Below are 14,177 nucleotides of genomic sequence, written 5' to 3' on the forward strand. Positions count from 1 at the left end.
AGCAGACGATAGATATTTCAAAAGCTATACTGTGAAAACCGACTCCAAAATAAAAAAAAAGGGATAAATCGCCACTTTGTTGCCTACGCATTTTGAGGCTTCAGTAATTTGTTGCCTTCAAATCGCTTCAAAAACCTGAAGCCAAAACAACATCATGCTCTCACACGATAAAAAAAGAATAAATATCATTTATACTTCTTCTTTATATATCATTCAATTTCATTGTCGACAAGAAAATAAATGTCATTCTTTCTATCATTCCTCATTAAACAAGATAGTTATTTCAAATTTCAAACGATATTTCCAAAATTATTTCTTCTGAGGCAGCTAGTATTTAGTGTAATAGTAGTATTCCTTTAGAATGCTCATTCATTAAATTAGATCATTCATCGTAGCCAATTTCGAGAAAAGGGCCCTCAAACCTTCAGTATAGCTTATATAATATTGATTTGTCGCCCTTTGTAAGCATCCGGATAGCGCAATCGGTAAGGTTAAGGATTAACATTCAGAAAACCTGATTAAGGATTAACATTCAGAATATAACTTAAATGAAAATAAATATTAATTATAGTTACTTATATCATAAAAATGTATATATTACGAACTAGAACCAGATTGGTAATTATTAATAAAACATTGGAAACAAGATCCATTTTAGCATCTTGCATAATTGATAAATAATGAATATCCATAAGAAAAACATTAAAAGGATCGATTCGAAATCAGACTTCATTTACTTTAAAAGAGCAGTTGTATTTTTTCGCAAAATTCGGCAGCATAGCAAACATACCGTATAATGCCGTAAAATTTTTGGACCATCTGCCTGTGCATTTCATATCTTACTGCTTTCTACGTTTTTCTTTCTCGTATGTGTAGTGTAGAGAAAGTATTGTGATCGTCAAAAAATTCGAGCACAAAATTTTGACGAATCTCCGTGTTTTAGATGGCCCTGAGATTGAAATACTCGTTTTTGGAAAATGTTTCTCCGTCTGTCTGTGATAAAAATAACTCAGAAACGTTTTGAGCTAGACGGATGAAATTTCGTATATGGTCATTACACCATATTTCTAGACTTTTTATCAGAATTTCATTAAAATCCCTTCAGAGAAAGTGCGTCTGCTTGGCTGTTAGAATATAAGTTAATACGATGACTACAAAACGAATTCAGCTAAATGGAATACATACATATTCATTCATATTTACATATACATATTTAATACATATTTAATATCTAAATACATATTTAATATCTAAATTGTAGACACCTATCAAATTTGGCGCTAAATCCAATGAGGAGTTGATCGTCTGTGTGACTCTACTTTCAGAAACATAAAAAATGAAATAACTTCAATATATCACATTTCATACGAGATTTTGAGACTACCAAGTTTAGTTTTGCGTCAAAATTTTGTTTCATTTGGTTGGAAAAAACGCAGTTAAAGCATAAATTCCGTTTTTGGATGCTATTAACTTTATAACTGGGATTGATAGAAAAAAAAAAAAAAAAAACAAGCATGACATGATCGATATAGTAAAAATGCTAAATTCGCAAAGTTAACATTTCGTAACTATTGTACCAGGATTCCATGCAAAATATGCGAGAAAGTTTTGGGGAAACCATTCGCGCTGGTTCTTTTCATTTATTAATACTAAGAACGTTTGCTTTTAGGTTTAATAAATTATTTGTTGCTCTCTTTAATTTTCACTATAAATTCGTCTGGGTCAAACATCCTCCTGCTGGCTTGGATAGAGGGGGTGCCAGCTCAGGTGTCGCCCTCGTTATCTGATCGTGGTTCAAAATTACGAGGTTCGTCCCGAAATAGCCCTAATGTTGCTTTAAAACGGGTATAACTAAACTAATCAACGCGTCCTCTCCTTGTAAGAACTCGACCAAATATCCGACAAAGAAAAGATATACAAATCGTTTTTTTAAAATGAATAAAAGCCTTAGCCAAAATAATTTTAAAAAATAAAACAAAAGTATCAAAGTAAGCAAAGACAGAGTTGTTCAAAGTCATCTTTACCCAGCAACGATCTATAATTTCCGTATTTCAAAATTACCTGCATCTATTCAGTTACTTTTTAGATTTTAGAAATTGACATCATTAAAAAGGAATTTTATTTGTTCATTTTAATTACCATTTTGAATTTTTAAATGATATAAAAATATTTCCTGTGGAATAATTTGTTCCAAAATTACTGCAGGAAAAAAAATGACAAAATTTTGATTAACTGAAAGTTTAACTTACGTTTGCATTTCGTAACGTTGACAGTATTCTTTGTCTTATCTTAAACAATAAGTGTACAAAAGTTGATTGATTTCGACCGTATCGTTTAGCAAGAGATGTAGAACATGTATACATAGCCACAATGGATTTTTATTTATTTTAGGATAATTTTATAGAGATTGTTTGGCTTCCTCGTTCACCGAATCTTAATCCGTTTGGCATTTTCCTCTGGGTTAACTTTAAATTATTCGTTTCACGTGAAGATGGGCATAACGAAAAATTTAATAATGCAGATTGTCGGCGCTGCGGCAAACATTAAAAACATACCTGCTATTTTCGAGCGTGTTCCGAAATAATTTTTACATCGTTTTAGAGTATGCATTGGCTTCAGTGGCAATCACTTCCTTTGAGTAGTTATTATTATACTTTTTGTTGTTCCAGTCTGACGTCGAAATTTTCGTGCGTTTTTCGTGATTTTCACCCTTTTAATGTAGTTTGCAACACCATGTTCCATTTCTTTTCCTCTTGATATCTACTAACAACCATTGAGTCGTCGATTCATTAACAGAACACTTTGTGTAAACAGTCGCGATTTAAACTTTTCTTTCTTGGCTGACACAATTTTTTTTGGCAGTTCTTAAAATTTTCAGTTTTTCAATAATATATTTTAAACTTTAAAAGAAACCTGATAAATAATATTTAATTTATAATATTTATATACTCAATATTGTTTATTTTGCAGTGAATGTTGATTTATGTGATAACAGTAAAAAGTCATGATATATAATTGATTCAAAATGCAATATTTCATTATTTTTGTCTAAGGATTGAAAGGAATCTGAAAAAAAAATTAGATTATATGGAATCTGCCTTTCCCTTCCAGTTTGTCAAGAGCAAAAATTTTTTTATAAGGTTGTCTTAAAAAGATACTAAAACAAATTACTACAGAAATATATTGAAAAATTTTCTATGGAAAAAAGAGCTCAGTTTCGTAATGTATAATGTTGATTTGGTCTGATTATATCTTAAATCTCGCACCCATTTTTTTTTTTTTACTCTAATGCATATATAAAATAATCTAAATTGGCCACTTTTCTAATTTTAGATGTCGCTTGTGACAAAAAGGAAAAGAAAAAAAAAAAAAAAAAAAGAAGTTTTATCACTTATAAACCCTATTGTGAGTTGCTTTAGATTTTCACGAAGCAAAATATGAAGTTTTTATCCTTTATGACTAATGAATAAAATTTAACTTCGAATTGAATTTCCGAATTTAGCTTGAAAATAATCGTCTGCGAATATTGGCCGTTGCTTAATAAACAAGATTTAAATATTTATTTTTATTTGTTTAATTAATAATCATTATTAAAAACATAGTTGATGCCACTGTTTTTTCAACGAATAAAATATTTCGGATATTCAACTTTAACAAGAACACTAAATTAAAATTCGATTAAAAACTTTTCCAACATGATCTATACAATTCTTATAGATTCTTCCTTTTTTCCTCGCTATATCTTCCGAAACTTTCCATGTAGGTCGCCTTCAAATAAAATCGAGATTTTATCTGCAAAATGTAATGAATAATGAAGAACATAATAATCTCAAACAAAGGCATTCCTTATTCTGAGAAAAATTCGATATCATTCCATTTCTTAGAATTCCGAATGCGGGAGAAAAGATAGCAAGGTAATTACATAAAATATTCCCAAGTGCGCAAACGAAATGGATAGGAGAAAATAGACACGAATCAATCTCTTTTATTGAGAAGAGTCGACATCTTGCAAAACACTAAAAATTGGGGTTCGAAGGCCCGTTAATGAAGAGTGTAGAAAGTGGACGTCATGTAGTATGTCACGCAATGCACTGACAGTAGCGAAGATTTATGACTTACCACGAGATATGAAATTCCGAATAACCTATTTTTCTTCGAAGATCGTAAATCTTTAAAACCGATGCTCTCTGTACATTTTAAGATTTTAAAATTGTTTCAAAGAATTAAATTTTATGTATTAGTTTTAAAACTGCTATAGAAGAAAAAAATAATTTCCTCTTACAATTAAAAAAAGTGTTCAACGGGGAAACAACATGTTGGAACAGCTTGGGCAATGGATCTGTGATCTTCAGTTTTTTTATGCTGTCCAAAAAATGACATTATGACCTTAATTCTGATATCTAAATATATTTGAAGAAATTAATTATCATTATTCTTCTTTCAATTATATGCAGAAATTAAAGCTATATGATATAAAGAATTTATCATTTGATTTATCTATTATATCCAGAAAAATATATTTAACATAATATAATAAAAAATGTATTTAAGATTAATGGGCAGTTTTTTACGCTAAGCTCGTAAAATTCTTGCCATTTGTAGAAGAAAGAAAGAAAAAGGAAAAAAAAAAAAAAAAAAAAAAAAAATCCGCGATCGTAATTAAACTTGAATCTAATCAAAATATCGCCTGCTTTTCTTACATAATACTGAATTTGAGATCTGAACTGGTGAATTTTTGAATAAATCAATTAAAGCTATTAATTGGGATAAAAAGGGATATGTCTAGATTTTTACATTCTCGTATACGATGTATAAAGTATTGCAATAATCAAAAAAAAAAAAAAAAAAAAAAAAAATCAAACTTGATATTTTGACGAATCTCCGTGTTTCAGATCTTCCTGAGTCAGAAAAAACACATTTATGGAAAATGTCCTGTCTCTTTCCGTCTCTGTGACAAAGATAAATAAATAAAATAAAAAAAAAAAATGAAATGAAATCTATTTCAAGTTATCATGTGAGAACATTATTTTTTAGTCATTATTTGTCTTAATTTAAGTCATTAACCAGTTTAAACCGGTTTGAAACAATCACGAGATTTCTCTATCGGTCTCTATCCCCCCCCCCTCCTCTCTCACTATATATATAATGATAATTTTTTAAACCTTCATTTTCAATTTTTCTAACTGCCAAACAAAGTTTTGGAAATCGACCGATTTTAAGATGAAATAACAGCTATGAGGTCATAGTTCTACGTCAACCTTTTAAAAGCGCATATTCTTTCAAAGAGGCATGCATGATAATAATGCAATACTGGTAAAAGCAGGTAAGAAAATATATGCGATTAAATGAAATGCGATGATGATGAAAATTAGCATTTATACTTTATTCATTGCCTACGCGATTTCGAGCTTCAAAACCCCTAACCAAAACAACATCATATTCTAACATAATTAAAAAAAAAAAAAAAAGGTTGAGCTTAAAAGGATAAAATTTGGTATACAGACTTTACATCAAATTTGTAGATTTCTACCTGTTTTTGAGCAAAATCCATTCTGAGGAAGTCCGTTTGTTCGAATATAAGTTAACAAGGTAACTACGAAAAACTACACAGATTTAACATCAGTAACGTAAACATATGTCAGATTTGAGCCGAATCCAACCAGGGGTTGACCGTCTGTTAATCTGTATTTTCAAAAACAAGTAAACGCGATAATTAAAAAACGCAGTGACTCAAATATATAAAATTTGATATGGATTTTGTGTCAAATTTTTGTTTCAATCGCTTCTGAAAAATGCATCTAAAGCGCAAATTCGATTTTCTGATATCGTATGTCAGGGATTAATCGCCAAAAAACTCACCTAGGATCTCATGATAAATTTAGTAAAAATGCTGAATTCACACCAAAAAATATTTCGAAAGTATTGTACGCCATGATAGGTATTTTCTGGAATAACATCTTTCTAAGAGTTAAAGTTGTTATCTGTTTTATTTTTTTTTAATACAGTATATTCTCAATAATACTGTAGACATCAGATTAGAGAACCACCACATTAACAAAAGTTCCAACTCAACTAGGTTCATTAAAAAATGCACTTAAATAATGAAATTTGTTGTACAAAATTATACAAAGTATAATTCAAAATCTAGGCAGCAATATATTTTATTCCTTGAGAAGATAATTAACATCTATTAAGTAAATCAGTTTCATGACAATAATTTTCTTTGGATGCAAAATGTTAAATCTTTCTAATAATTTATAATCTTATTTAAAGAATTAGCTAATAGCTGCTTAACTGCCGAGAAACTAACATCTGCTTGATTTCAATTATTTAATCCTAATGGGTAAGGAGATTTTATTGTTTTAATGTATGTTATTATACGAACAAAATATAATTTTAGAAAATAATCTGATTTATTTTAAAACGTGAAATAAAGACAATAAAACACACGCACTCGTTTTCAAGATAAAGATTACAATCAAACACATTCAAAGTAACTAGAATTTTAGTTAGTAACTAGATATTTATTTTTTTTTAAACCGACCATTTTTACATAATGTTGCCAATAAATCTCACTGTTCCTTTATTTTTTAAAAATTAATTTTCTTCCAGCTTTTAAACTTTAGAGCATGCGCATTTAAACTATTTCGAATTCAGGTAAAGTAAACGTTTGAAGTTTTACCTTATTTTTTCTTAAAATTGGCAACATAAATCATGTTAAAAATAATCAGTGTTGGGGGTAGGGAAAAAAAAGCCTTTGTGCCTATATACCACACTGTTTACATTCAAGCATTTAGGTGATGAAAAATCACTTTTTAGTTGTTCGTTTTAATGCGATGCTATTTTGCATAATTTATTATTCTATCTTCAATTGTAAAGAAGTTATGGGGGAATGGAAATTTCATTCTGTCCACTATTTCCACTTTCTTTAAATGAATCATCTACATTATCGTCCAAGATTTTGAAAAGCAAAGAAAATATTTCAATAATGGTTTTTCAATTCAATTATAATCTATTCACCAAAAAAAAAAAAAAATGCATCGCAAGTCATATAATGGGCTAGTATAATCACCAAACAACTCACTATGTATTTTCTACTCTGTAATATTATTGATCGACATTTAAACAATTCACGCAAAATAAAAATTATTTATTCAAATTGTCAGAAAAACGTTTTAAACATATTTTTTTTTCCCTCAAAAAATCATGAAAATTCCTTCAAATAACTCTGATTACTTTTACTTTTGGGTACACAAAATTGATCCAAACCGGTTATTTATTTGCGGTCGAAATAATTTTTTTTTCTATTTATATATTATTCTTTTTTCCTATTATCAGCAAATAAATAAATAACCTTGTTTTTTATACACTCAAGTCTTACCTTTTTTTAAAAAAAAAAATGCACCTGCTTTTCTTTTCTATTTTTTTTAAGCGACCTAGATTATTAGTTGCAACAGCTGGCACTGAGTGAAAAGACTGATAATCACTATTAAAATTCATTTCATCAAACTAGACTGTCAAAATAAAAACTACATTCATAAATGAACTATAGTTGTATTTTAAATCGTATCACTAAAGTATAAATGTTAAATTAGTATTTTCCGAAAATTTTTAACAGAAAGATACCACTGAAGCTATTTAATGGTATAAAAGCAGATTCTTATGAAAGTAAATATTTGCTTATCAGTTGAAAACTAATCACAATGCATTTAAAGTAGTTTTATGTGTTAAAATTAATAAAAGCAAATTAACGCTATTGCTGTCTTTCACTCTAATAGAAAAAACCTGTTAAGCGCGAATTAAACCTCTACAACATGTTACCCGCATTTCGAACACGATAGTAAAATGGGCGAAAGGTGCGAATCGTTTGTTCCGGGTGTGGATGGGTTTCCATGGTAACTCAAAGCGCGTCGTACATGGAAGAAAGACATGGTTAGTAGGGCGGTTTGATGTTTTTATCTCAGTCGCAGATCATACACCCCGTGCTGGCGGTGTAGGTAGGTTTTGCTGTATGGAGGAGTTCTGCGGATTGTGTGTCAGAGATCGGGTGAAACTTTGGGAATGGGAATTTGCGAGGAGGCAACAGCAGGTGATTTATTAGAGATGTGAACTTCGTTGAATTTTTTTTCGTGATATCTTGTCAACAATTTTGTAAAATCTGGATCTTTTTAATTTATTTGAATTTAATAATGTTTTATATATGCCATAAAATGAAACTTCATTTGTTTGTCAATTTTGCGTAATTTGAAAAATGTTTAGAAAGGAAATTGGCTTATTTGCTATTATTATTTAACAAAATAGTTTATAATATACAAATCTGTTTTGTAATTACTTAAAAAAAATCTTTTTACAGAAATGCTTCTTAAAATTCTAAAATAACTTTTAATTGGATTTTTTTTTTTTTTTGTAAAGAAATATTTAAAAATATGAATTAGTGTTGTATTTCTACAAAATAAACAAATTAATTAATTAGGCAGGTTTTATGTTTAAGTTAATTTTTATTTAACCTATAGCAATTGTATTATTAATGATCAATATTTTATATTATTATTATTTTGTATAAGTATTAATTAAATCATATATGTAGAACAATTATTTTATAAATTGAGATTTATTATAAAAATAGCTTTAAAAAATTTTTTTTCTGAAAAATAAGTAATTTATTATCTGCATCAAATTTTTGCATTTATTTTTGCAAAATTTTGATTTATTATTATTTATTCTGCATTTTATTTTTGTTAGTAATTTATTTTGGATTTGGCCAACATCCCTTTGCGATTTTATTCTTAGGATTGCGATTCTTAGGAAGGTGGTGGCTTTGTGATGATCTGCTAATATAAAAAATTTTTTGAAATTCTTTATTTGTCTTTTTAGATTTAGACATAAATTACATAATTTTCCTACAGGAAAAGGGATTTTTGCTGTTGAAACAATGAATGCCAAAACCAGTCTTTTCATGTTATTTAAAGATGAGACATTATATTATCTCATCTCAAATATTATACTGCCCGTCATTGCTGTTTAAAGAAAACATTTTATAACTCAATAATTTATAAATTTCAATTTATTGTACTGTAAAATTATAGTGTATCCTATGTATTTTTTAAATGTTTTTCCTCTCTTTAATTTTTATTTCCCAATGCATGCAAAATTTTTAGCTTGGCCTTTTATTTTTCAATTTATTATATATTTAGAAAGTTAATGTTTAACACTCTTTGCTTTTAGTTGGCTTTATGTGAACTATATTAGCAAAACTAAAGAGATCTATATTTTCTAATTATAGGTTGAAGAATATCGCATTCGTTGTGCTAAGTTAGAAGCAGCTTTGGCCGAGCATTCGGCACATGAAAATAGTATTCATGTATGTATAAAATTCTTACTTTATAAACGTTTATCATTTTTAATTAACTGTTTTTGCTTGTATTCAATAGCAACTCAACAATATATAGAGAAACATCAAATACTTGTATCATAGGTGGAAGTCATATTTTTATATATTTTCAGAGAACATATAGAATTTAAAAAAATTAAAATATAAAGTGTTATTATTGAATACTGATTATTAATATTTAAAACTAACATTTTTTCAATTATATGAGTGAATTTTAAATATATTAACTTAGTAAAGCTCTGAAACAAAGTGTTCAGGGCAAAATATTATGTTTTTGTTACATTTGGTTTTAAAATGTGAAATGAATGCATTTGTGTTCTGTTTTCCTGATATGCCATAAAGTTAGCACCAGGATCATACGTTTCTCCTCCTTCAATGCTATATAACTATTATATTAAGATAATATTCAAGAATGTTAGCATATCTGTACATTAATAAATTTTATAGTATTGTCATACTACTATTGACTATAGTTTTGATTTCTGATTTGCTTTGCTTTGATTGTTATTATATCTGCTCATATTGCTTAAGGAAAAATTTAGTATTCTTACTTTTAGTTTTTGTACTTATTGAGTTTTTATTTATTTATTTATTACAATCTACAGTATTATTCATTTATTTCAGGAGACTGATTCGCATTCACAAAATGTTCTGGCAATGGACCTGGAAACAGCTTTGTTACAACTGGAGCAGGAAAAGAACAGGTACTTGTTTCCTTAATTTTTTGAAATAAATTAATATGAAATGCCTAATTTTAAATTAAATTGGAAATTGCATTTTGCAGTTATCGGAAGAAGTATTATGAAAAATAAAAATAAGTAAATAAATCCATAAAGTATGTTATATTTCCCCATAATGTAGTACAGAAACTATTCCACTATATCATTCACTTTTTGCTATCTTTTACTTAGATCTCCTTATCTTTTACTTAGATGTATTTCGGGAGAATATTTTTATTTTTATAAGGCTACCAGTGGTACCTGATATACTTATGAGTGTTAATGCTTTTTAAAAAAATTATTTGATACTAATGAATTTACAATTTTCAATATTAAAAAAGTATGATGCACAAAATCAGACTTCTCGGTGTAAATAAATGGGATGACTTTGTATTAACCATTGCTCTATCTATAGTAATACAATTTTTTTTCCCCTAAAGAAAATAGGAATAGTTAATCCTGTGGATAATTGAATGTGCTATCAGATCTTATCCTCGAGTAATTTAAAAAGTAATTAAATGCTTTTCTATTTCTATGCCCCAAACCATCTTTTCACGAATTATTTCTGCATTAAAATTAAATGTAAACATTGAGGTTAAATGCATTCTGCAATTAGGTGAAATATAAACATGTAATTCACATTTTTATACTTTCTTATTAAGATTATCATTATTTCCACTGAAGGCCTATTTGGAATATTACATGGAACTCTTTGAGAGCTTACATTCTTTTCTGTATATTTATAGGTGCCAAGGACTACAACAAATAAATACACTTCTTCATGAACAACTAGAAATAGCCACAGAAGTGAATCAGACTCTTACATCAGATGTTCAGCGTCTTACCAAAGAATGGCAGCAAGCTCGTTCTCAGCTATTAGCCAAAGAATCAGAATGGCAGGAAGAGGAACAGGTATATTTCATTATCTGCAACTAAAATGTTGAATTATTTTATAATATTAATCAACTGTCTTTTGGTATTTTAATTTTATTCGAGAAGTTATTCTGTCTTTTGAGTAGTTTCTGTTTATTTATATTTCCAATGTAACACAGGTATTGTTTGACAACAGATTCTAAGACCCTCTGCGTTTTTGCACATGCGTTAGGATCGGTTTAATTTGTCAAAATAAGAGTGAGAGGAAAGATGAAAGGAGGAGATGTTTACATTTAACAATAAAATAAACTCGGATTACTGGCAAGCAGGATTAAAATAATGCCGTCAGAAACGACACAATATTCACATACACGTGAAAAAGTAATTGAACAAAAAAGTATCTAATAGTGAAATCAAGGTGGTGAAAATCAAGGTCAAAAAGTGTTGAAGAATTCCGAAAATGTGCTCATCCTTCCGCGTTTCTTCCCTTAATGAGATAGAATCGTCGAAAAGTGGTTGTCTTATAATACTGAAATAAACAGTATACGTATGTAATTTTCCAGTATTTGTACGCCATTTATTGCCAAATAAAAATATTTGTATATTTATGTTAATTTTTTTAAGATTGCAATTAATGCTAAAATATGTTCCAGATATAACTATTATGTCATTAATTTGGTGTACATTTGTATTACAGAATAGAAAAGTTGCGTACTTTTTATTTAAAGATTGGTCACTAATTTATTGGACAAAAAAAAAGAATGATTTATTATGCGCCTAAATATACTGCTAAACTTGAGATTACCTAATTATAAAACAAAAAAAAGTGATTGATGATGTAATAATAATCTGTTGAAGTTCTGCATATAATTTAAGAAAATTATTTAAAATTTTTTTTTCATTTCTTTATATGTTTATTTATTTATTTATTTTTTTGAGGAGGAAAAAAACCCCCTAAAATGTGCCATATGGCTACATTATGAATTAAACAATAACCCAGTGATACAAATCGCAACTCTACAATAAAAGTTAATGTCCCTTTTTACCAATATATTTTTTGCAATGAAAAAAAATTATAGTATTTTTAATGACAGAACTATTCATTCAACAGCCAATATGTTATTTTCCCAAGCTTTCCAGTTTAAATCGCATTTCTACAAATGTTTATCAAAAAGCATATAAAAAAGGATTTCCGAACATTCATTGTTGCCGTATGGAACAGTCATGTGAAGCATATGAGTGGAAATAAAATTAATTAGTTAAATGACTACATGATGCACTGTAGGGTTAACAGAAAGTGAAGTCTTTTACAGTTTTTAAACTAATTAAGGTGAAAGTTATTGTCTAATGGCTCATTATTTCTTATTAAATTTGGTAGAACCTGTTCGTGCCATGATACCTTTATTTTAAAATTATTTCTGATATTGAGTGATGTTTAAATGTTTGGGAATTCTTCATTACTTTGGGATCACAGTAGGGAAAATATCAAAACTTCCTTATTTTTTTAACATCTGTGGAGCTACTGAATCTTTCTAGAGCTTTCATGGTGAAATCTATTAATGTATAATGAGATTGCTGTCAGGCATGTTCACTAATGATTTATATTGCCCTCACCCACACTGTTTTTTTTTTTGTGTGTGTGTGTGTACAAAGAAAAAATAATTTAATCATTAAAAAAAATAAAATCTGAACTCGAATTTTTACAAATTTTCACATTTCAGACCTCTGTGGAGAAATGCGGTGGGTTTCTTTTAGGCCTTCCAAAAACAAGTGAGCATGATAGAGACTAAATGCTAAATAGACAAAATGTGATACATCAATTTAGCATCTAAATTATATTTTTATATCAAAATTTATACCAAATTTGACTATCTGTTTGTTGGTCTCTACATTCACATGCATGTAAATACAATAACTCTAAATGCTATTGAATAAATAAAATTTGGTATGCAGTTTTAGCATTTAAACTGTAGATCCTTATCAAATTTAGGATCAAATCCATCAAAAGGTTGGTTATCTTTTTGTTCATACTTTTGTATGAATGAAAACTTGCTGATTTAAATAAATGAAATTTGGTATGTGATCTTGTGACTAAAATTGTAATTCTGTCACAAATTTTGGTTTCAATTGGATTCTGGAAAAAGATGTCCAGAACGCATTTTCATTTTTCTTTGCTATGCTATGAAGCACAAAATATTCATGCATGTGACTCCAAAAATAAAAATGCGACCTCTCACACCATTCATAGCCTTGCCCAAGATTATCAGTTTTTACATTTGAAAGCGGTGGAGAATTCATTTACATACCCTTCAAAGGGGGGCCTGGTCGTAAGGTCTTGGCTTCTGAACCTGAGGGTTTCAGGTTCAAGATCCGATTCCACCGAAAAACCCATCGTGTAAGTGGGTCTATTGCACGTTAAATTAGTCGGGACCAAACGCCCTCCCACTAGTGTTGTGTGGAAGTTTGGAGAGTCGGGTACCAGTTCAGGTGTCATCCTAGTCATCTGACCGCGGTTCAAAATCACAAGTCCTCCCCCAAATAGTCCTAGTGTTGCTTTAAAATGGGACGTCATTATAACAAAAAAAAATCCATCAGCAACGGAATTTCCATAATTATTACAGAAATTAAGCAAATACTACAGAATTATAAATATATAATGAAAAACTGCAAAAAACGCCTAAAAGATCTCTTATCCAAATCTTTGGTCAAAACAATGCGTGTAGTGAAAGTATTTTTAGCATGATTGGGGAATCCTTTTCCAGCATAAATTCAAAAACATTGGGAGTCGCTCCTCATTATAGAAATGAACATAGGATTTGGTTCCAATGTAAACTGAGCAATGATGACTTAAAATAAGCAAAAGAGATTGCTAATTATCGAGACAAAGTTGTAAATGTCTAACAAATAGTGTTAATTTGTTTGATCAACAAAATTGTGTGATTTGAAAAAAAAATTATTTCACTTATATATTTAGTTAATTATAAATGTCTATTAAATAATTCTGAATAGTCTTTGAAAACATTTGTTTTAAAATTAATTATTTATTATCATAAATTGTTTTAAAATTAATATTAAATTAATTAAAATTCTTTAAAAATATCTATTCTTACAATAATTTGTGGATACTATGTAACATATTGGTAAGAAATGCTACTGATGACTGTGTAACCAATGTTGGATGGTATGCATTTATT

At 28.6% G+C, this 14,177-nt stretch overlaps 1 protein-coding gene across 2 annotated transcripts in view; it reads left to right on the forward strand.

The window, feature by feature from the left end:
• LOC129957139 (rootletin-like) overlaps positions 1–14,177 on the forward strand; it is a 100,675-nt gene that overhangs the window by 16,122 nt on the left and 70,376 nt on the right. For both annotated transcript variants that reach the window (XM_056069304.1, XM_056069305.1), the window contains exons 4-6: positions 9,284–9,361; positions 10,016–10,095; positions 10,857–11,022. In XM_056069304.1, the coding sequence (XP_055925279.1) occupies positions 9,284–9,361; positions 10,016–10,095; positions 10,857–11,022 (324 nt within the window). The remainder of the gene's footprint in view (positions 1–9,283; positions 9,362–10,015; positions 10,096–10,856; positions 11,023–14,177) is intronic.

The sequence above is a fragment of the Argiope bruennichi genome, chromosome 11 (genome assembly GCF_947563725.1).
Source record: "Argiope bruennichi chromosome 11, qqArgBrue1.1, whole genome shotgun sequence".
NCBI classification, from domain to species: Eukaryota; Metazoa; Arthropoda; class Arachnida; order Araneae; family Araneidae; genus Argiope; species Argiope bruennichi.